This window comes from Schistocerca serialis, chromosome 2 (genome assembly GCF_023864345.2).
Source record: "Schistocerca serialis cubense isolate TAMUIC-IGC-003099 chromosome 2, iqSchSeri2.2, whole genome shotgun sequence".
Taxonomy (NCBI): domain Eukaryota; kingdom Metazoa; phylum Arthropoda; class Insecta; order Orthoptera; family Acrididae; genus Schistocerca; species Schistocerca serialis.
In genome coordinates, this window is record NC_064639.1 from 442365150 (window position 1) to 442388591 (window position 23442).

A 23442-nucleotide genomic window follows, 5' to 3' on the forward strand; every position below is an offset into this window, starting at 1 on the left:
AACTCAACATTCCCAATTTCGGAGGTAACTAATGCTAATGATTGTTACAGCATGTATTTAAAGCTAACCTTATTTGCATCCTCATACTGGCACTCTTAGTGTCACTCTTATGCAACTGGCATGAATTTCAAATGGTTTCATTTTTCAGGTGTAGAAGTATGCATACCAAATTAAATTTACATTGTACAACTTGTTCTTGGTTTTGTGATTTTTTTCTGTCTGTGTATATAAATGTGCTTGCGTGTAATGTTAGAAGCTCCCATGAGGCTGTTTGCAGATTATGCAGTTGTCTGTAAGAAGGTAGCAATGTCAGAAGTCTACAAAGAACTGCAGGAAAACTGGTTCAAATGGCTCTGAGCACTATGGGACTTAACGTTTATGGTCATCAGTCAGGAAAACTGGCAAAGGATTGATGTTTCATGCAGGGACTGGCAGTTGACATGGAATGTAAATAAATGTGACACACAGTGCCTAAGTAAGTGAAGAATGCCACTATTATGTGATTATATTACTGGTGACAAATCACTGGAAATTGTAACCATTGCAAAATTCATAAGAGTAACCATCCAGTGTGACATAGAGTGGAATTACCACACAAAATAAATTTTGTAGGTAATATAGGTGGTAGGCTGAGATTCACAGGAAGACTCTTAGAAAATTATCTATGAAATGGATGACATGCAAACTCTTTGTTTGTTGCATTGGTCTTAAAAAATATGGCATTTTGCTGTATGCCTCTTCTTGTTGACACTCACAAATAATGCAATAGGTATAACCTTCTGAAGAAGGGCACTAAGTGCCAGAAACTGGTAAATAAATTAAATTTCTTTTATGTTGCTGGTTGCTTATTATTTTGTTACATACAACTACAGTTACTGAAGATGGATAAAATACTAAGCTGCCTACTCTGTTTTCAAACATCTGAATATGTTGTACCAGTTATGTTTTTTTCCAATAGGTCTTCAAAATATTCTGTGACTATGTGTCTGATAACTTTTTTTAATTTAGCTATAGGATTTCCATGTAAGGAAAACTGACCTTTTAAGAGTGCACATGTATTTTTAGAAATTAAATTTCCTTTATGCCACTGGTTGCTTATTATTTCTTTACAAAGTAGGCAGTATTACGCACAATACTGTGTGTGTAAAGGTATGAGCTCACACATGCTCAGACACACACACACACACACACACACACACACACACACACACACACACACACACACACACACACAGCTATCTAAAAGGTACCACTGCATGTGCTGAGGACATACCACAATGACATTTTCATGGCTGTCATAGGCTTTGTGACAAGTGTTGCTTTTTCTTGTGTGCATTAATGACCTCTCATCTGTTACATTGCCAGATGCTAAGTTTGTTTTGTATGCAGATGATACAAACATTGCAATAAGTAGCTAGTCAAGTACAGATTTGGAAATAGCTGCTAATCAAATTTTCACTGACATTAATAAGTGGTTTAAAGCTAACTCACTGTCATTAAACTTTGGTAAGACCCACTGTATGCTGTTCAGAACCTGTAAGAGATTTCCTTCCAGCATGTGTACAACATATGAAGACATACAAATTGAAGAGGTTGACAGTCTTAAATTTCTGGGATTACAACTCGATAATAAATTCAGTTGGGAAGGGCGTACCACAGAATTGCTTAAGTGCCTAAACAAGTCTGTTTTTGCAGTGAGAATGATGTCAGATGTAGGTGATATAAAATAAAAAAAACTTGCATACTTTGCTTGCTTTCATTCTAGTATGTCATATGGGATCATATTCTGGGGCAACTCATCAAACCGAGAAAAAGTTTTTGGGGTTCAAAAGCATGTGATAAGTATCATTTGTGGTGTAAATTCAAGAACATCATATAGAAACCTGTTGAAGGAGCTCTGTATTCTGACCACTGCTTCTCAGTATATTTATTCCTCAATGAAATTTGTTGCAAGTAATACGTCTCTATTTCGAAACAATAGCTCAATATATAGTTTCAATACTAGGAATAAGAACAATCTACATAAAGACTTAAAATCACTCACTTTAGACCAAAAAGAGGTCCAATATTCAGGAACACACATTTTCAATAAATTGCCAGCAACCATCAAAAACTTGGTTTCAGATAAAGCACGATTTCAACAGAGTTTGAAAGACTTTTTGATGGGCAACTCCTTCTACTCTGTAGATGAATATCTTAACAGAGACTGTTAAGCCAGCTTAAGTAAAAATCTATGTTAGTTTTCAGTTTTGACAGCAATTGGTCACAACAGTCAAGATTAGATATTTTGTGTTTGATAAATTTATTAACCCCCCATGAACCACGGACCTTGGCGTTGGTGGGGAGGCTTGCGTACCTCAATGATACAGATAGCCGTACCGTAGGTGCAACCACAACAGAGGGGTATCTGTTGAGAGGCCAGACAAACGTGTGGTTCCTGAAGAGGGGCAGCAGCCTTTTCAGTAGTTGCAGGGGCAACAGCCGGGATGATTGACTGATATGGCCTTGTAACACTAACCAAAATAGCCTTGCTGTTCTGGTACTGCAAACGGCTGAAAGCAAGGGGAAACTACAGCCGTAATTTTTCCAGAGGGCATGCAGCTTTACTGTATGATTAAATGATGATGGCGTCCTCTTGGGTAAAATATTCCGGAGGTAAAATAGCCTCCCATTTGGATCTCCGGGCGGGGACTACTCAGGAGGACGTTGTTACCAGGAGAAAGAAAACTGGCGTTCTACGGATCGGAGCGTGGATTGTTAGATCCCTTAATCGGGCAGGTAGGTTAGAAAATTTAAAAAGGGAAATGGATAGGTTGAAGTTAGATATAGTGGGAATTAGTGAAGTTCGGTGGCAGGAGGAACAAGACTTTTGGTCAGGTGAATACAGGATTATAAATACAAAATCAAATAGGGGTAATGCAAGAGTAGGTTTAATTATGAATAAAAAAATAGGAGTGTGGGTAAGCTACTACAAATAGCATAGTGAACGCACTATTGTGGCCAAGATAGACATGAAGCCCACACTTACTACAATAGTACAAGTTTATATGCCAACTAGCTCTGCAGATGATGAATAAATTGATGAAATGTACGAGGAGATAAAAGAAATTATTTAATAGTCATGGGTGACTGGAATTCAAGCATAGGAAAAGGGAGAGAAGGAAACATAGTAGGTGAATATGGATTGGGGCTAAGAAATGAAAGAGGAAGCCGTCTGGTAGAATTTTGCGCAGAGCGTAACTTAATCATAGCTAACACTTGGTTTAAGAATCATGAAAGAAGGTTGTATACATGGAAGAACCCTGGAGATACTAAAAGGTATCAGGTAGATTATATAATGGTAAGACAGAGATTTAGGAACCAGGTTTTAAATTGTAAGACATTTCCAGGGGCAGATGTGGACTCTGACGCTCAATCTATTGGTTATGAACTGTAGATTAAAACTGGAGAAACTGCAAAAAGGTGGGAATTTAAGGAGATAGGACTTGGATAAACTGAAAGAACCAGAGGTTGTACAGAGTTTCAGGGAGAGCATAAGGGAACAACTGACAGGAATGGGGGAAAGAAATACAGTAGAAGAAGAATGGGTAACTTTGAGGAATGAAATAGTGAAGGCAGCAGAGGATCAAATAGGTAAAACGATGAGGGCTAGTAGAAACCCTTGGGTAACAGAAGAAATATTGAATTTAATTGATGAAAGGAGAAAATATAAAAATGCAGTAAATGAAGCAGGCAAAAAGGAATACAAATGTCTCAAAAATGAGATCGACAGGAAGTGCAAAATGACTAAGCAGGGATGGCTAGAGGACAAATGTAAGGATGTAGAGGATTATCTCACTAGGGTTAAGATAGATACTGCATATAGGAAAATTAAAGAGACCTTTGGAGAAAAGAGAACCACTTGCATGAATATCAAGAGCTTTGATGGAAACCCAGTTCTAAGCAAAGAAGGGAAAGCAGAAAGGTGGAAGGAGTATATAGAGGGTCTATACAAGGGCAATGTACTTGAGGACAATGTTATGGAAATGGAAGAGGATGTAGATGAAGATGAAATGGGAGATATAATACTGTGTGAAGAGTTTGACAGAGCACTGAAAGACCTGAGTCGAAACAAGGCCTCCGGAGTAGACAACATTCCATTAGAACTACTGACAGCCTTGGGAGAGCCAGTCCTGACAAAACTCTACCATCTGGTGAGCAAGATGTATGAGACAGGCGGAATCCCCTCAGACTTCAAGTAGAATATAACAATTCCAATCCCAAAGAAAGCAGGTGTTGACAGATGTGAAAATTACCGAACTATCAGTTTAATAAGTCACAGCTGCAAAATACTAACGCGAACTCTTTACAGACGAATGGAAAAACTGATAGGAGCCGACCTCGGGGAAGATCAGTTTGGATTCCGTAGAAATGTTGGAACACGTGAGGCAGTACTGACCTTACAACTTATCATAGAAGAAAGATTAAGGAAATGCAAATCTACGTTTCTAGCATTTGTAGTCTTAGAGAAAGCTTTTGACAATGTTGATTGAAATACTCTCTTTCATATTCTGAAGGTGACAGGGGTAAAATACAGGGAGCGAAAGGCTATTTACAATTTGTACAGAAACCAAATGGCAGTTATAAGAGTTGAGGGACAGGAAAGGGAAGCAGTGGTTGGGAAGGGAGTGAGACAGGGTTGTAGCCTATCCCCAATGTTATTCAATCTGTATCTTGAGCAAGCAGTAAAGGAAACAAAAAAAAATTTGGAGTACGTTTTAAAATCCATGAAGAAGAAATAAAAACTTTGAGGTTCACCGATGACATTGTAATTCTGTCAGAGACAGCAAAGGACCTGGAAGAGCAGTTGAATGGAATGGACAGTGTCTTGAAAGGAGGATATAAGATGAACATCAACAAAACCAAAACGAGGATAATGGAATGTAGTCGAATTAAGTCAGGTGATGCTGAGGGAATTAGATTAGGAAATGGGACACTTAAAGTAGTAAAGGAGTTTTGCTATTTGGGGAGCAAAATAACTGATGATGGTCGAAGTAGAGAGGATATAAAATGTAGACTGGCAATGGCAAGAAAAGCGTTTCTAAAGAAGAGAAATTTGTTAACATCGAGTAGAGATTTAAGTGTCAGGAAGTCGTTTCTGAAAGTATTTGTATGGAGTGTAGCCATGTATGGAAGTGAAACATGGTCGAAAAATATTTTGGACAAGAAGAGAACAGAAGCTTTTGAAATGTGGTGCTACAGAAGAATGCTGAAGATTAGATGGGTAGATCACATAACTAATGAGGAGGTAATGAATAGAATTGGGGAGAAGAGGAGTTTGTGGCACAACTTGACAAGAAGAAGGGACCGGTTGGTAGGACATGTTCTGAGGCATCACGGGATCACAAATTTAGCATTGGAGGGCAGTGTGGAGGGTAAAAATCATAGAGGGAGACCAAGAGATGAATACACTAAGCAGATTCAGAAGGACATAGGTTCCAGTAAGTATTGGGAGATGAAGAAGCTTGCACAGGATAGAGTAGCATGGAGAGCTGCATCAAACCAGTCTCAGGACTGAAGACCACAACAACAACAACAAGATTCACAGAGTCAAGAGTGTGCCAAGAATACCAAATTTCAGGCATTATCTTTCACCACAGACAATGTAATGACCGAGAGAAGTGGCATTTGCATAGAGTTGTCAGTGCTAACAGACATCAACAGTGCATGAAATAACTGCAGAAGTCAATGTGAAACCCACAACAAATATCTTTTATTACAGTGTGGTAAAATTTGGCATTAATGGGCTATGGCAGCAGATGACCAACGCAAGTGTCTTTGCCAACAGCACGACATCATCTGCAGCACCTCTACTGTGCTTATAACCATTTTGGTTGGACCCTCAAGGACTGGAAAACTGTGGCATGGTCAGATAAGTCCTGATCCCAGTTCGTAAGAGTTGATGGTAGAGTTTGGTTGTGGCACAGACCCCATGAAGCTATGGACCCAAGTTGCCAACAAGGCAATGAGCAAGATGGTGGTGGCTTCACAATGGTGTTGGCTGTGTTTACACAAAATGGACTGGATCCTCTGGTCTAGATGAACCATTCATTGACTGGAAATGGAGACCATTTGCAGCCATTCATGGACTTCATGTTCCCAAAAACTGATGGAATTTTTATGGATGACAATGCGCCATGTCCCTGGGCCACAATTGTTCACAATTGGTTTGAAGAACATTCTGGACAGTTCAAGTGAATGATTTGGCCACCCAATCACCCAACATGAATAACATCCAACGTTTATGGGACATAATCAAGAGGTCAACTTATGCACAGAATCCTGCATCGGCAACACTTTCACTGTTATGAATGGCTATACAAGCAGCAAGGTTCAATAATTCTGCAGGGGACTTCCAACCAATTGTTGAATCCATGACATGTTGAGTCGAGTTGATGCACTATGCCAGGCATAAGGAGGTCCGTCATGATATTAGGAGGTATCCCATGTCACCTGTCACCTCAGTGTATTACTAAACACACATTTGAAGCCAGAAGGCTAAATGATCCACATAAATCTAACAACTTTATAATACTTTTACAGTTGTATGCATGAAGATGCAAATCTTGATTGCACATGCTGTCTGTAGGAATAGAAAAACTGCATTTCATTTTGTGTTTTAAAACACAGGAATACTGATAAAAATATAAATAATTCATTGCATTTTATATTTCATAGCTTAAGCACATTTTTTTCCGTCATAGCCAGTTTCGGACATGAATTTAAGATATTTTTTACATTATCTTCATTTGTTTTTTGTTTAATAATTTTAAAAATGACTTTAAAATGATTTCTTATGATACCTTATTCTTTTTTGTGGATTTTACATTTTCTGCTGACAGAATTTAAAGTTAAATGATACTATCTGTACCTTCAAATGGCTCTGAGCACTATGGGACTTAACATCTATGGTCATCAGTCCCCTAGAACTTAGAACTACTTAAATCTAACTAACCTAAGGACATCACACAACACCCAGTCATCACGAGGCAGAGAAAATCCTTGACCCCGCCAGGAATCGAACCTGGGAACCCGGGCGTGGGAAGCATGAATGCTACCGCACGACCACGAGCTGCGGACTCTGTACCTTCACTTCATTTGTCAATTACTATTAATTGTCTACATTAAATGAAGGACAAAAACTATGAATAACACTGACAGTGTGGCCTATTATAACCATTCATGGTTTTCTACCTTCACTGGCAATGTTTATAATTATGAAGAAGGAAAAAAAGCTTACCTTGAAAAAAGCTATGTAGATCAATGAGGAGTAGAAATTCACAAACTGAAAGACAAATATCTTGAAAGTGTAGCTGTCTTCATATTCTGTTTGAGTCCTGGGATTCTCTAGGTTTGTCAAAAGTGTTGCAATTCTCTGATATAGCTGTAAACAAATTGTACTGATTTAAGTCATTATACAGCCATACATTTTGTTTAATATAACAGGTTCTCTTATCCAACAATTTATTTTTAGATGAGCTTCTTTGCTGCTCAATGCTCTCTTTATGTAGTGAATAAAAATCTGTCTTATGGCAAATACGAAGGTTTGAGTGGATATAAAATGTAGATTTTTATTTTTTATGGAAAATTGTTGTGTGGAGTTTTCTATTTAATTTGATGTATGTTTCATTGATTTTGGAGGACTCCAAGTATTTTTAATTTATTTTGAAATAATTTACTACACAAGTAATTTCTACAGGTTGTATGAGCACTTGTTCAGTTCCGGCAAGATGTCTTGGGAACTGTTCGCTCCAGAAGGCAATGCTTTATGAATGTCTTGCTGCAGTAGCTGTTTCATTGGTTGTTGTGATATCACTTCCTGTTTGTGCTATAAATCATGGTATCATCCACATTTTGTAAGGTGCATTACACTTTTCGTTGTGTATATTTGGACTTGTTGCTCATTGAGATGTGTTTCGCTCTTTAATATGACTCCACCAAAGGAAATATTTAAGAAGAGAAGAAATAAGGAAAATAGCTTCTACTGAACGTATCCTGTTGGAAGTTTACATCCATAGAACGGAGATTTGGGCAAGCAACAATGAACAAAGTTATGTGAACAGTAGTGAAGTGTACAGTGAAACCAGTTTAATATTAAGTTCAAGTGTACTAAAAACAATTTTTAATCAAACTGCATGTTGTAATTTGTATGGTGAAGAGATAATAATTTCTGAAAATGGCTTCGAAGGAAATGGTTTAGTTCTTTGTTTGGAACTCTCTTGTTTAAGTCGTGAGAATAAGAGCGAATTTTGGACATCTGAACAATGTGAAAACAATAATTTCTTGGGATAAATATTAGAGAGTGTGTGCTCTTATCAGTCTGTCATGCCTCCTACTAATGTATCATGATACACAGATGCTTTTGGAGAAACAGTAAAAGTAATTGCAGAGAGCCAATGAAATCTGCAACAGCAGAAGCACTTGGAGGGGGGGGGGGGGGGGGGGAAACGAACTGATATAAACAATGACATTTGCACTGAATTTGGTGGATCATGGCAGAAAAGGGACCATCAATCAAAAAATTCTTTTGTCACTGCAATAAGTACTGATATCAGAAAGGTGGTTGACATGGAAGTACTGTCAAAACATTTCCAAGGCCGCACAAAAGTGGGTACCAATAATTAATGGAAAAAAACCAAAAAAATGATTGTATGAACACAAGTGTCGCAAAACATATGAGGGATCCAATGGAGGAATAGAAAGTGCCTCAGCTGTGAAGATCTTTCAATTCCCTCAAGAATGATCTGGGGTTTGTTATGCTAAATTTATTTATTCGTTACTGTGATTCCAGTTTTTCAGATCAATAATTGACAGCAAGCTCTGTGATGACCTAAAACTTCAAAAGTTGGAAAGTCTCTATCATGTGCAATACTAATGGATACCCAACTGCTTAAAATCGGGCAGAACTTTTCTTGCAAAAAGCTTGAAGATGGAAAGAAACTTAGATCAAGTTTGACTGACAAAACAATATATCAGCTTATTGAATACTATGGCCAAGCCACTAGACAGAATACAAACAACCTGGAAGGAATGAGAAAAGCAGTAATGACAATGTTTTTCCACAAGACATCAAGTGATTAGTAGCCACTGCACAGCTTGGCGGGTGTAAATACTCCAAACCTGAGGCAGCAGTAACTGAATATACCCATTGAAACACCATCCCTGAAGCTGTTGGAACAGTAAGAAAGCCAATGTGTACAGACATAGCACATCCAGATCTCTTGAAGAAATGCCTCACAGTAAAAACTCAAAATGTAAATGAGTCTTTCAACAATGTTGTATGGAACAGAGTGCTCAAAACTGTATTTGTTGGCTTGAAAACACTGAAGACTGGGGTCAACAATGCTGTGATCACCTTCAATAATGGAAATGCAGGCAGAATAAGGTTCTGAAGCAATTTGAAATTAAGTCTGGCCATAATTCAGAAACAGTCCTCCAAGAACTGAATAGACGGTGAGTCTCCAAGGCAGAAATTATGGTCTAAAATATAATAGAAGCAGTAAGATCCCTGAGACAGAGAAAGAGACAGTGGCTGGTTGATCTTCAAGAAGATAAAGATCACAAAGCTGGAGAGTTTTAGTGTGTGTGTCTTCATTAAACTGTGGGTTTTCCTTTACTTCAACTTTCAAATGTGATTTATGAAAGACTATCTCTTTCTTCTTCTCCTCCTCCTCCTCCTCCTTCTCCTTCTTCTCTCTCTCTTTCTTTTTAATTGAAAAAAGTTTCCCACTATGCCAGAAACTATTTAACCTAACACTGAAATTTTCACCACTTAGAACAGTACTATGTTTATGTGGATTTACAATGGTAGAGATAGCACTCATAGCTTGATCAAAAAAAATATTTTTTTCAATTACAAAAATTTTTAAGACCTTCATTAAAAAATTGATATAGTGTTCCTAACAATGTTTGATACTTGACACTAGAACAGTGGAGGTACATGATATGACTCTATATCCTGGCAAAGTTTTGCTTTATTACCTTGGACAGTTCCAGAAAAATGTGATATAAATATGTTAAAATTTAGCATTATCAAGATGGGGCATATTGTTCTTAAATTCCAGGTTTTTCATTATTTGAAACCATCTTTGAATATTTTAACATCAACAGAGTGCTGCAGTCAGTAATGTTTTAAAGAGTTAGGATCACCCTGTCTTTGCTATATGGATAATAATTACTTACTGCAGTTTTTGTTACTTGTAAAGAAGAAATGGAATGTACAATAGAATAACAATAAAAGTTTAAAGTAATATAGCAGAAATTTTGTTTCTATAGTTCATCACTTATTTTGTAATATTACCCTTGTCAGAATCATGATGATCGTTAAGTTGATAACAGCAGCTGTGACCGATGTGAAGATCTTGGCATGTGTACTGAAGAAACCTCCACTGCTATGAAACACTGTTATTAGTGCAATTCTGTAGATTATTGTTCCTAGAACTGTCCCCATCACAACAACAACCTGAAAGAATAGTATGAATTTTGCAGAAAATTCATGAGAGTTATCACTCTTAATTATCACAAAAGTGGTAAAATTAGATACACTAACCCTAATTTAAATAAAATTAAATTCCAGAGTATTTTTATATGTTAATCATCAATTGTGACCAGCTTACAGTTACTGAAGACACTGTAATCAAATTCCCCATTAAATGCTGGATTCGACACTGTGTATGATAAATCATTCTATTTAAATTAAAATTAATTTTTAGCAGGCATTTCACACCATAGAACCAAGCAAGCTCCCCCCCCCCAAATCAGAACTTCCATTGTCAGAAACAAATTGTAGACCATTTCGAATGTGACACAACAAAGCATCAGTTCACTTTCAAAGTTCAAACAGTGCATAACAGCTGGCACAGTTAGTAGCCAATTGTTTCTCATCAGAGCAAAGCGAACACAAAAATTACGCACAGGCTGCTTCCTTTTCAGCGAACGAGCACTAATAAGCAGCTATCAACCATTGTGGCTGTACTGTAGAGTCCATGACAAACACCAACTAACATACAATTTAATTATACTACGATTTATTAAAAACATGTGTTAAATAGAAGTTCAACATTAATTAATTTGTATTAAGCTACAGTTTCACACTGTCTATAACAACCTCACCATGAGAAACACGACTGAAGTAGTTGCCAGAAGCCTCCAAGCTTTGCTCCATGTGGGAAGATATGGCTCTTTTTCATGTGTGACTGGATTGATGCGGAATGTTTTAACTGATGTCTCAAATTCTGGTCTTGGTTCTTCATCTTCTTCAGCATTTTGCAAGTCCCATTCCCACACAATTACTGCTTGTCGTCGTTTCCAGAGTTCAAGAAAGGTGGTAGCTACAAAAATCATTTGAATTTTATCATGAGAATATTAATATTAATGAGCAGTTCAAAAAAAAGAATCTCATACGTGAAATGAAACAGTGGAAAACCCAAAATGGAATGTAACATTATTGTGAAAAGGGTAGCTGCTACTCGAAATATAGCGGAGATGCTGATTCACAGGTAGGCACAACAAAAAGACTGTCACAAAATAAGCTTTCACAAAATAAGCTTTCAGCCAACAAGGCCTTTGTCAAAAGTAGACAAAACACACACACACACACACACACACACACACACACACACACACACACACACATGCAAACACAACTCTCACACACACATGACCAGTCTCTGGCAGCTGGAGCCATACTACACTCGTAATGTGGCTTCATCTGCCAGAGACTGTGGTGTGTGTGTGTGTGTTGTCTACTTTTGCTACTTTTGACAAAGGCCTTGTTGGCTGAAAGCTTATTTTGTGACAGTCCTTTTGTTGTGCCTATCTGCAGCTCAGCATCTCCGCCATATGGTGCATAGCAACTATCCTTTTCATAAGATTGTCATATGTGAACTATATTTACCAATACAAGTTAGTCATAGTAGCTTTTATTTGACTCAACTGCAGCCTTCTGCAACTAGTTTAGAAGTGTGTCAGTTATACTCCACCCTTTTCATTCATTTATTTATCTATTTATGCCCAATGCATTTCAGAGCAGCACCTATATTTTTAAGGACTGACTGTTTTTTTGAGATGCATCTCTGCACCTTTTATCACTTGACTATAAAGGAATGACACCGTTTTTGGTTTACAAATGTGTTGTTCATTTACTGCTAGGTGATAAACTGAAGATTTAACTCGCAAAAACATCAATCAGTCCTTTAACATGGAGCTGTATCTCTGAAATTCTTTAGATTTAAATACAAAAATAAAGATTTTGACTGAGGGTGGTGTACTGTTATTAAAGTATTATTAGCAGAAAAGAAACTAAACAAAAAGTTCAAGTATAGTGAAACGCTTCAGTTACTATACTTAACTTTCAGATTTTATATAGCATTTATTATTTTACATCAAGAGGCACATCAGTTGACTTTAACCCAAAATTCTTCTACTCTGTGTAACTTTAATTTTTTGTTCTGTAATATAAAATGCATCAATGCGGCTATAGGAGGTATGGAATATGTTATTACTCTTTATTTTTCATGCTGCCAACTTCCAGTGGACCTCCACAATTCCATACAATTCATGTACAGATTTAAGTACACTCCTGGAAATGGAAAAAAGAACACATTGACACCGGTGTGTCAGACCCACCATACTTGCTCCGGACACTGTGAGAGGGCTGTACAAGCAATGATCACATGCACGGCAGAGCGGACACACCAGGAACCGTGGTGTTGGCCGTCGAATGGCGCTAGCTGCGCAGCATTTGTGCACCGCCGCCGTCAGTGTCAGCCAGTTTGCCATGGCATACGGAGCTCCATCGCAGTCTTTAACACTGGTAGCATGCCGCGACAGCATGGACGTGAACCGTATGTGCAGTTGACGGACTTTGAGCGAGGGTGTATAGTGGGCATGCGGGAGGCCGGGTGGACGTACCGCCGAATTGCTCAACACGTGGGGCGTGAGGTCTCCACAGTACATCGATGTTGTCGCCAGTGGTTGGCGGAAGGTGCACGTGCCTGTCGACCTGGGACCGGACCGCAGTGACGCACGGATGCACGCCAAGACCGTAGGATCCTACGCAGTGCCGTAGGGGACCGCACCGCCACTTCCCAGCAAATTAGGGACACTGTTGCTCCTGGGGTATCGGCGAGGACCATTCGCAACCGTCTCCATGAAGCTGGGCTACGGTCCCGCACACCGTTAGGCCGTCTTCCGCTCACACCCCAACATCGTGCAGCCCGCCTCCAGTGGTGTCGCGACAGGCGTGAATGGAGGGACGAATGGAGACGTGTCGTCTTCAGCGATGAGAGTCGCTTCTGCCTTGGTGCCAATGATGGTCGTATGCGTGTTTGGCGCCGTGCAGGTGAGCGCCACAATCAGGACTGCATACGACCGAGGCACACAGGGCCAACACCCGGCATCATGGTGTGGGGAGCGATCTCCTACACTGGCCGTACACCACTGGTGATCATCGAGGGGACACTGAATAGTGCACGGTACATCCAAACCGTCATCGAACCCATCGTTCTACCATTCCTAGACCGGCAAGGGAACTTGCTGTTCCAACAGGACAATGCACGTCCGCATGTATCCCGTGCCACCCAACGTGCTCTAGAAGGTGTAAGTCAACTACCCTGGCCAGCAAGATCTCCGGATCTGTCCCCCATTGAGCATGTTTGGGACTGGATGAAGCGTCGTCTCACGCGGTCTGCACGTCCAGCACGAACGCTGGTCCAACTGAGGCGCCAGGTGGAAATGGCATGGCAAGCCGTTCCACAGGACTACATCCAGCATCTCTACGATCGTCTCCATGGGAGAATAGCAGCCTGCATTGCTGCGAAAGGTGGATATACACTGTACTAGTTCCGACATTGTGCATGCTCTGTAGCCTGTGTCTATGTGCCTGTGGTTCTGTCAGTGTGATCATGTGATGTATCTGACCCCAGGAATGTGTCAATAAAGTTTCCCCTTCCTGGGACAATGAATTCACGGTGTTCTTATTTCAATTTCCAGGAGTGTATATCTCCATAACATTGTTTTGAACATTACTTCAGGTATTATAAAATGCAAATAAATCATCATTAGCAATATCTGATTTGGCCTGTAATATTATATTACCATCCACATTTTGTATCTCAGTTTGTCCAGTTTCATTTAATTTTGTTCATATTACTCATTAGCTTCATTTGCATTTTGGGTCACATTTCCACCAATGGTACTGGGGATTAAATAATAGTATTTATATGTGTCAGAAATTGTCTTTCTTTTTGCATTTTAGATAAAGTTGATGTTACTGTTTGAAGTTTTATCTATGTACAAGAACATTTTATATCTAGTGGCTGATAATGAATTCTTCTTTCATATTCATTTTACCAACCCAAAATTATATTCAGTTATAGAAAACACAACAATGTTATCACCAGAGATGAGTTCTCTTCATAATACAAATGTTATTCTTTTGTAACCTTACTTAAATATTTTTAATTCAACATTTTCTGCATTAACTTATCTGTGAATAAGCTCCAAAGCTTGTGAGGACAATACAGCATAAGAGGTAGGATCAAAATAATTCCCCCCCTCCCCCCCCCCCCCCCTCCCCTTATATCACAGTTGGAGTGTTGAAATTGCATGACGATATAGTTTGAAGTTTGCTCTCTACAGAGAGTATTTTGTTTTCATATGCAGCTCTAGCAAAAGAAGCCTGAACTATGAAACAAAAGTAGCACACATGTTACTGTCATCAGCTTGTGAAGAGCATCAGAGAGCAGTTTGATATTTGTGACTCAAAGGGCATAAACTGAGTGAAACTCACAGGGACATGTGTGGCATGTATGAAGTTGGACCATAGCAATGTCTACAGATGGTGTACATTCTTCTAAGAGAACCATGTGAATCTTTGGATGTGTAGTCTGACACCCACATACCTACTAAGTCACATCTAAGTTCTTTAATAGCTTTTCACTGTGCTTACTCAAATAAATAAAATAGTATATAATTCCCATAGGTGGCACTGTCACTTTCCTCACCTTTGGTAACCCCAACATAGTTTTCACCTCTGCTATATACCAGTCTCATGGTGTGTTTAATTCAACATTAAAGTTTTTAATATTTCATACAGTGACATATGCTATGGATCAAAATGAAACATAAAAAAGTAACTTACCCCAGAAAGACATAAAAATAGCAAAGAAGACAGTAGCTGGATTGTCAAACAGATATGTGAGTTTTGCAAATGTACATGACTGATAGAGTCTGGTAAAAGGACATGCTTTGTCACAATGTGGACAGAGTGTGATATTGCCAGGTCCAGACCTATTACAGATCTCCAGGCTGAAACCATAAAAATCAGTTACACAAACAATTTGAATACTGATAGAAATTATTGTTTAAAGATTTAATTGATGAATTAACACTATATGAGGACAGGATTCAAAAAGGAAAGGTAGATTAATATCAGCTTCAGTCAAATGACAATAAGGAAAAATACCCAACTAAAGGAATTTGAATTCAACATAATTATGATCAGAATTCAGACACATATCCATCCTGATCACTGAGTTTTTGTACACTGTTTAAATTTTTACTGTTGGTAGCATCACTGCTTTACTGTCTTAATTGCATCACCATGTAGCTTTTCTAAACCTGGGAATTATGATCTGATACATCAAGGCATTATAGTGGCTCATTGTGCCACTCCTGGATAGTTTCTATGCTGAATTGTGATGTATGTAATTTCATCTTTACTAATTATGTCTGGGCCACTTGTTTTAAATTGTATGCTACAGAAAGTAACATCACAGTAATGAGCAGATGCAGGAGATTCCCCAAGTATCATAAATGGGATGTAATGTCCCTTTAAACAAGAGGATGAGTAACACTCCATTTGTGGTTGTGAAATGTTTGGTATTTTTATTATGTTGCAATGATTTGCATTTGCTCAGCATATTGTGTCACTTGACGTTTAGTCTGTATGTTTGCATCAGGTTTCATCCATAGACATCATACAGTTCCTTTGAGTGATGTCTATTCTCATCTTTGAAGGTATATTTCACAGTGTGCACAATTACATTTCACCAACCAGTCATGCACATCTATGAATGGTATGAAAGAGTAGAGTTACATCATCAATTGTGTGCCAGTGATCTGTCCATATAAGACTGTCATTTAGGATAATATTGTCTTTATGATAATTTGAGATTCTTCAGGGCTAGGGTCATCCTCCAGCATCTTTCTTCAGATGCACACACACACACACACACACACACACACACACACACACACACACACACACTGAATTGACAGGCAATTACCATTGTGTAGTTTTGTGCAAAGATGGATATTAGTTAATAAAAGACTTTTCATCACTGGAAAAAATATCAGTATATGTTATATGTGCAGGACAGATCTATCAAACAATGGAAAATCTAGGAAGGAATGTAACAATATTATGAAAAGGAAAGTTGCCACTCACCATTTAGTGGAGATGCTGAGTTGCATATAAGCACAACAAAAAGACTGTCACAATTACAGCTTTCATCCAGTAAGGCCTTCATCAAAATTAGACAACAAACACACACATACATACTCACACAAACACAACTTTGTTGTTTTCATTTGATTCCTCTTTGTTCACAATTATACGTGACAGCAAACAAAATTAGAATGTAATGCCCTATCAACACTAAATTCGTAAATAATGGAGAACTACCTCAATTACCAATGAGCAGCAAAGCAATTACACTGCATCCTTATAAAGTGATTTTGGGACTTCCAAATTGGATTCTCTAATAGGAATTCAGTATCTTCTACTCCAAAATATGATGTGTGTGCTAAACACTGCATCAACTTACATGGTGCAAAGTATCAGGAATTATGCAAAATTCTGAGTATGAACTGTTTGATTCAGAGAATTAAGTTTACTATTTGGCAGAAGTAAAACTGTGAGGACAGATCATGAGTCATGCTTGGGTAGCTCTGTTGGTAGAGCACTTGTGTGTGAAAGGCAAAGGCCCTGATTCAGGTCTAGGTCTGGCTCACAGTTTTAATCTGCCAGGAAGTTTCGTATCACCGCACACTCTGCTGCAGAGTGAAAATTTCATTTTGGAAACTATCTGATGCAGTTTTCTATTGACCAAAGTCAGCAGAAAGTTTATGATGTAATAGCAACAATATTATTTGTATTTGTATTGTATTTGTATTTATTTATTTATCCTGTGGATCACATATTGTACAAAGTACACATGATATAGGACAAGTCATTTTTCTTAACAAATATGTAGTTTGGAGAAAAAAATAGGCAATGGACTGCCATTTAAAAAATGTACACAAAATTGTTCATTGATGAATATAGTAACTTCACATACAGAGAATACAAACAATTTACATGGGGAACTAGGAAACATATAGGCAATGTAGTGCTACTTTAAATTTACACAAATAATCACTGAGATTACAGAATAGTGAAAATGTCAACTGGAAACACAACAGAAGGACAATGTCATTTAAAAACTACATTAAACATGAAATTAACATTGAGATTTCTCAGACAATTGTTTTAATACTAATAGAATGTGTACTTGTACTTTCAAAAGCGAGTTGAAAATTTTTGGGAAGTGAAACTGAATCATAGTTGTGTATAGTAGAAATTAGGTTATTATTTTGCCTACAGAATGTTGTACTCTAATCACAGTATTTTACAAAGGAACGTTATAATTTTTCATTTCCAGGAATTCTTGTGGAAAGAATAGATTGCTACTAACCACAAAGAGGAGCCTCTGAGTCGCAGACAGGCACAATGGAAAAGACTTCTAAAATATTTATATATAACCTTTCAGACACAGTACTTTTCTGAAGTAGAACATACACACATTCACACAAGCACAATTTCCACACACATGGTCAATGTTTCTCTGAGCTGAGGCCTAACTGCACTTGCACCTAACATGAGCAGCAATCTTTTGGGATGTGTGGTCATGGTAAGGAGACGGCATTGGACAGTGAGGGGGAGCAACAGTAGGGTATGGGTAAAGGATAATGCAGTGCTGTCTGTGGCAGCAGGCAGGGATGTGATGGGACAAAATAGGGCTGCTAGGTGCAATGTCAGGAGGCTGTGCTGGAGTTGGTGGAGAGAGAAAGGGGGAGAGGCAAGAAGTAGAGAAAGGGCAAACTCTATTAGCTGCAATGGCAAGTGTAGTACTTGAATGAGAAGCAAAGAAGTGGATAGGTAAGTGGAGGACAGGGAGTAGTGAAAGCTGAGACCAGTGAGGTTACAGGAATGAAGGATATGTTGTAGAGAGGGTTCCCACCTGCATAATTCAGAAAAGCTGGTGTTGGTAGGAAGAATCCAAGTGGCACGCACTGTGGAACAGTCATTTAAGTGAGGCACATCATGTTGGCAGCATGTTCAGCAACTGGATGGCCAGCTGTCTCTTCGCCACAATTGCCATTGGTTATTCATGTGGACAGACAGCTTCTTAGTTGTCATGCTCATGTAAAAAGTGGCACAGTGGTTGCAGAATAGTTGGTAGATCACAAAGCTGCTTTCACAGATGGCTCTGTCTTTGATGGGATAGGAAATGGGTGTAACAGGACTGGAGTAGGTGGAACTGGGAGGAAGTATCCAACAGGTCTTGTATCTAGGTCTATAGCAGGGATATGAGCCTTACGGCAAGGGGATGGGAGCAGGGATGGAGTAGGGGTGTACAAGGACGTTGATTAGGTTCAGAGGGTGTTTGAATACCACTGTGGGAGGAGTGGTAAGCATATTTCTGGTTTCAGTGCACAATGAGAGCTATATGAAATACTGGTGGAGAATGAGTAGTCTCTGTAGCTGTCCAGCTACAACAGAGCTCTCCTCTTGCAACTCAGTACCACCAAGACTGGAGCAGATGAATCACATTCTCCGCCAGGATTTCAAGTACCTCTTTTGAGTCCCTGAAATGAGGAATATGTTCCCCACTCCTCCCACAGCGCTATTCTACCGCACGCTGGACTTACTCAACATCCTTGTCCATCTTCACTCCACCCCTGCTCCCAACCCCTTGCCTCATGAGTCATATCCCTGCAATAGACCTAGATGCGAGACCTGTCCCATACATCCTCTTGGTAAGACCTTCTTCAATCCTGTCACAGAGATCTCCTATCCCATCATAGGCATAGCCACATGAGAAAGCAGTGATGTGATCTACAAATTAAGCTGCAACAACTGTGCCACTTTCTATGTGGGTGTGATGACTACGAGCTGTCTGTCCTCATGAGTGGGCACCAACAAACTGTGGCCAAGAGACAGCTGGACCTTCCAGTTGCTTAACATATCCTCCAACATAATGTGCCTCATTTTTAAAGACTGCTTCACAGCCTGTGACATCTGGATTCTTCCTACCAATAAGCAGCTTTTCTGAATTTGGCAGATAGGAACTCTCCCTACACATATACTTTGTTCCTGAAATCATCCTGCTTTCAACCTTTGTTAGTCCCTATCCTCCACCTACCTATCCACTTCCCTGCTCCTACTCCAGCCCTATACATACCTTCTATCCCTACTAGTGTTTTCCATTTCTCTACTTCTCTCCTGTCCTCTCTTTCACCTTGTCATATTCCAAAAACTTCTAATCTAAAACCAAATTGATGTTGAAAATTCATTATTACTTTTTAATAACTATTGTTTTTCTATTACTTTTATTAAAATTCATGTTATGATTATGAAATTATTGTAACTAGAAGGTACCAATTCCATAACATTCACCCAGAAAAAAGTAATTGGCTCTGCAATGTGCGACTACTATTGTTATTTTGGTGAAATGAAGTTTGTAACCATTGTAGAAATCTGAAAGAAGAAATATGAAGAAAAATAAATAACACTGATTTCAAAATAGAGTTTTGATATACTGTAACAACAAACTACCTCTGGCAAAATGAGGAACTTTATCGTCTGGATCCTATAATCTCACAAGCAATAAATTTAACAGCATGAGTACATAATATTTGAATAGGAACCCATAACTGGAAATGTACCATTTCTGTGCTATGATGCTTTCAATTCAGATGTTTAACCCATCCACTTCTGCTGAGGGAAAAAGAAAAGTCTCAGAATTGCTTGTCTGATATGCAATAGAGTAGATGGATGATGTGTATACACCAGATGGTCGCTTGATATCACTTAACGTCTGCCTTGCTGTGAGATTTATTCAATGCCTGCGTGTCTCTGATACAGTAAAAAATGATTTATTACACTTTTTTGGAATACAAAGATATGCTTCTTAAGTATGGCAAAGCTCAAGGTAACAGAAAAACTGCTAATCAGCTGTATCACAAATGTTTTGTACAATGTAGCATGCCATCACACAAACTATTTGCCCAACTTATGCAGTGGCTCTGAGAAACAGGTACTTCCATCATGAGGAGGCAGGACTGTGGTGCTCCATGGCAATGTCACATGGCTGAATTTGAAGAAGGTGTATGGCATCGAATTGAAGAGATGCCGACAATGAGTACTCGAACAATTATGCGTGTAGTGGTTGTTAGTCACAGTAGTGTCTGGGACATTCTGTGGGAGCAACAATTAATTCCATACTAGTTAATGAATGGTACACACTATGGATCCAGCCAATTTTCCACAACACATTGCCTGCCGCATGTAGTTTCTGCACCACTGCATAGACACACCAGTTTCCATGTTGAGTTCTGTTCACAGATGAATTGAAGTTCACAAGGAACTGTGTTCTGAATTCTCAACATGGTAATGTCTGGGCAGACAAAAAACCTCATGCCCCACATGTTCAGGGATTTCAGCACTGGCTTGGTATTAATGTTTGGGCAGGTATTGTGGATGGTCATGTGATTGGGCTATACCTCATTCCACTCAAGATAACTGGTCCTGCATACCTGATCTTCCTACAAAATGCATTGGACTCATTCTTGAAAGCTGTGCTGCTGAATGTCCACAAGAAAATGTGGTTTCAGCATGATGGTGCACCACCTCACCTCACATGTTTGATTTGGAGACATTTCAAAGATGGTGTGGAGAAAGATGGATAGGCTGAGGTGGTCCATCCACATGACCACATTATCAGACTTAGCTCCTGTTGACTACTTCTTGTGATCTCATATGCAAAATTTAACTTACAAGGCTCCTGTAGAGACAGAAGAAGATCTGCTGGCATGAATTCTGGCCACAGCACTGTAAGTTGAAGAGATACCAGGTGGTACGGAGAGTGTGTACCAGAACATGCTTTGAAGATATAATGTTTGTAACAACGTTGGTAGTCACCACATTGAGCCACTATTGTAATGCATCAGTACTCTTCTATACAGTCAGGGTTCTGTAATGTTTTGGAATAATGTAAACATATAATGTTTAAGTGTTAACATAAACAAATGTCCTTCAGTGATAAATGGATGTTTCATTATGTTTCCTTTCTAATTGTTACCTAATAGCTGTACTACATAACATCTAATTCAAATCCTCAAGCAGAAGTGGATGAGTTAAACATCTTAATTGAAACAATCATAGAATAGAAATTGTACATTTCCAGACATGGCTTGCTATTCGAAATATTATGTTCTCACTCACCTCTACAAGTCCTAGAAGTTTGTAACAGGAATTTCAGAATAATCTGTATAGATAGCTGCAACCAGTCAATTACCAAATATCTCTTTATTTAATTCACCTAGTTTTTGGTCTGTTTCAGGTTCATCTTCAAACAAGATGAGCAAAAGTTTAAGTATTTATATTTAGAGCAAAATGCTGGGTACTGGCAGTTTTTCATGCAACAGTGTGGACAGTATTGGTGCCTACTGACAGCTTTCCCTTCCATTGCCTTTCACCTGCAGATAAAACAGGCAATTGTTGATATAGTCAGCTTCTCCTTGGAAATTAGTATGGATTTAAAATCATTAATCAATCATAATTTATCTCACCCTCTTCTCGCATGATGTTCTAAGTTCCATATCCATATCTCAGTTTTGAGATATGAAAACTTCCACTAGAACTTCTAAGAATACGTGATCTAACTGAAGCTGTAGAATTTACATCTAACTCCTTCAGTATACTAACACATACTAGAACAAACCTCTTTAACATAACAGACTGCAAAAACGAGTGTCATGATGAAGAATTGGTCTTTGCCATAAATACAAATTGTGTAAGTGAGAATTTGATCAGTTTATTTATATAACTGCGAATTTCAGTCGAAACTGGAGAGAACGATTACTCCTTATTCTAAGAATTCTTTGCTATAAAAGCATTAAACAGGGATGCACTAATAAAATTTTTGGATAAAGTGCTTCTGATTCTATGCCAACCATTCTCCTCTTGATTTCTCACATGTTTCCTAAATTATGCTTTCTTCAACAGCTATAGGTAACTTTTTATTTTCTTCAGAAAATTAATTATGTTGCCTTCAGGAATTCATTAAATTAATAAAAATCTAACAAAATATAACACAAGAAATTCAGTTTCATTGGAGAAATCTTATGTTACATGTAATGTATGAAACACAGAACTACATCACACTCCGTAATTCAGTATACAAACATTATCTTCATCAACATCATTCAGTATTGACTAATAGATTATGCCTCCTTGTCCATGCATGATGATTTACTGCTATGACCATTTATTTCACACCTGATTGTTTTCTGAAATCATACACTCATTTTTATCATGTTGCTTTTTAGTTAGTATGCAATAATAGCTGAATAAACCACATGGATTGCAAGTTATTAGTTTGTTCTTGTAAATTTCATCTGTAATTCTCTTCACATTAACCTCTCAAACACTGCTCTTATTATCAAAGGCAGTAACTTAGCACTCTGAACATTGGCTGAGCACTCAAGACATTTTGCTGCCTTAAAGAAATTTGTTGACATTTTTGTACAAGGACTCTTAAATATAGATAAAAATTATTAAGAAATACATGTTTCTCATTTTTCCTTTGATCTGATGAAACACATTATTCAGTCTTACATATTTTCAGAATATAATGAACATAACTGCACTATGTGTCCTTACCTTGGTACATTATCATTAGAGTATAGTGTTGCTGCACCATAAAGAAAACAAAGCAGACCTACTATAGCAGCAGGAATAAGCATTTTGGTGTAGAAATCCAACCAAGCAAAGTACAGGCCTATTTTGTCACCAAAATATTTCTTGATGAGCCAAAAGGGTTGCTTCTTATACCAACATGACAGAGATGCCCACTCAAGATACAGCAACTGTAGGTGATACAAGAATAACATTTGACATTCCATAAACAAGACTATGGTTTTAGTTAAAAGTATCACACCAAAAAGAGAAATGATAGCATGCTGTGATAGTGGATTTATACAACAAATATTATGAGAAAGGATATGCCCATCCAAAATCAGTAATGCAACATAAATGAAACTAATGTTAATATCACTCGTGGAAATATGGAGGGG

General features: G+C 38.3%; 1 protein-coding gene across 1 annotated transcript in view; it reads right to left on the reverse strand.

The window, feature by feature from the left end:
* The window catches only part of LOC126456045 (anoctamin-4-like), a 204925-nt gene that overhangs the window by 68265 nt on the left and 113218 nt on the right, over positions 1-23442 (reverse strand). The window contains exons 10-14 of the mRNA XM_050091800.1: positions 23030-23235; positions 15182-15348; positions 11152-11369; positions 10340-10501; positions 7280-7423 (exon numbers count right to left, since the gene is read on the reverse strand). Coding sequence (XP_049947757.1) covers positions 7280-7423; positions 10340-10501; positions 11152-11369; positions 15182-15348; positions 23030-23235 — 897 coding nt within the window. The remainder of the gene's footprint in view (positions 1-7279; positions 7424-10339; positions 10502-11151; positions 11370-15181; positions 15349-23029; positions 23236-23442) is intronic.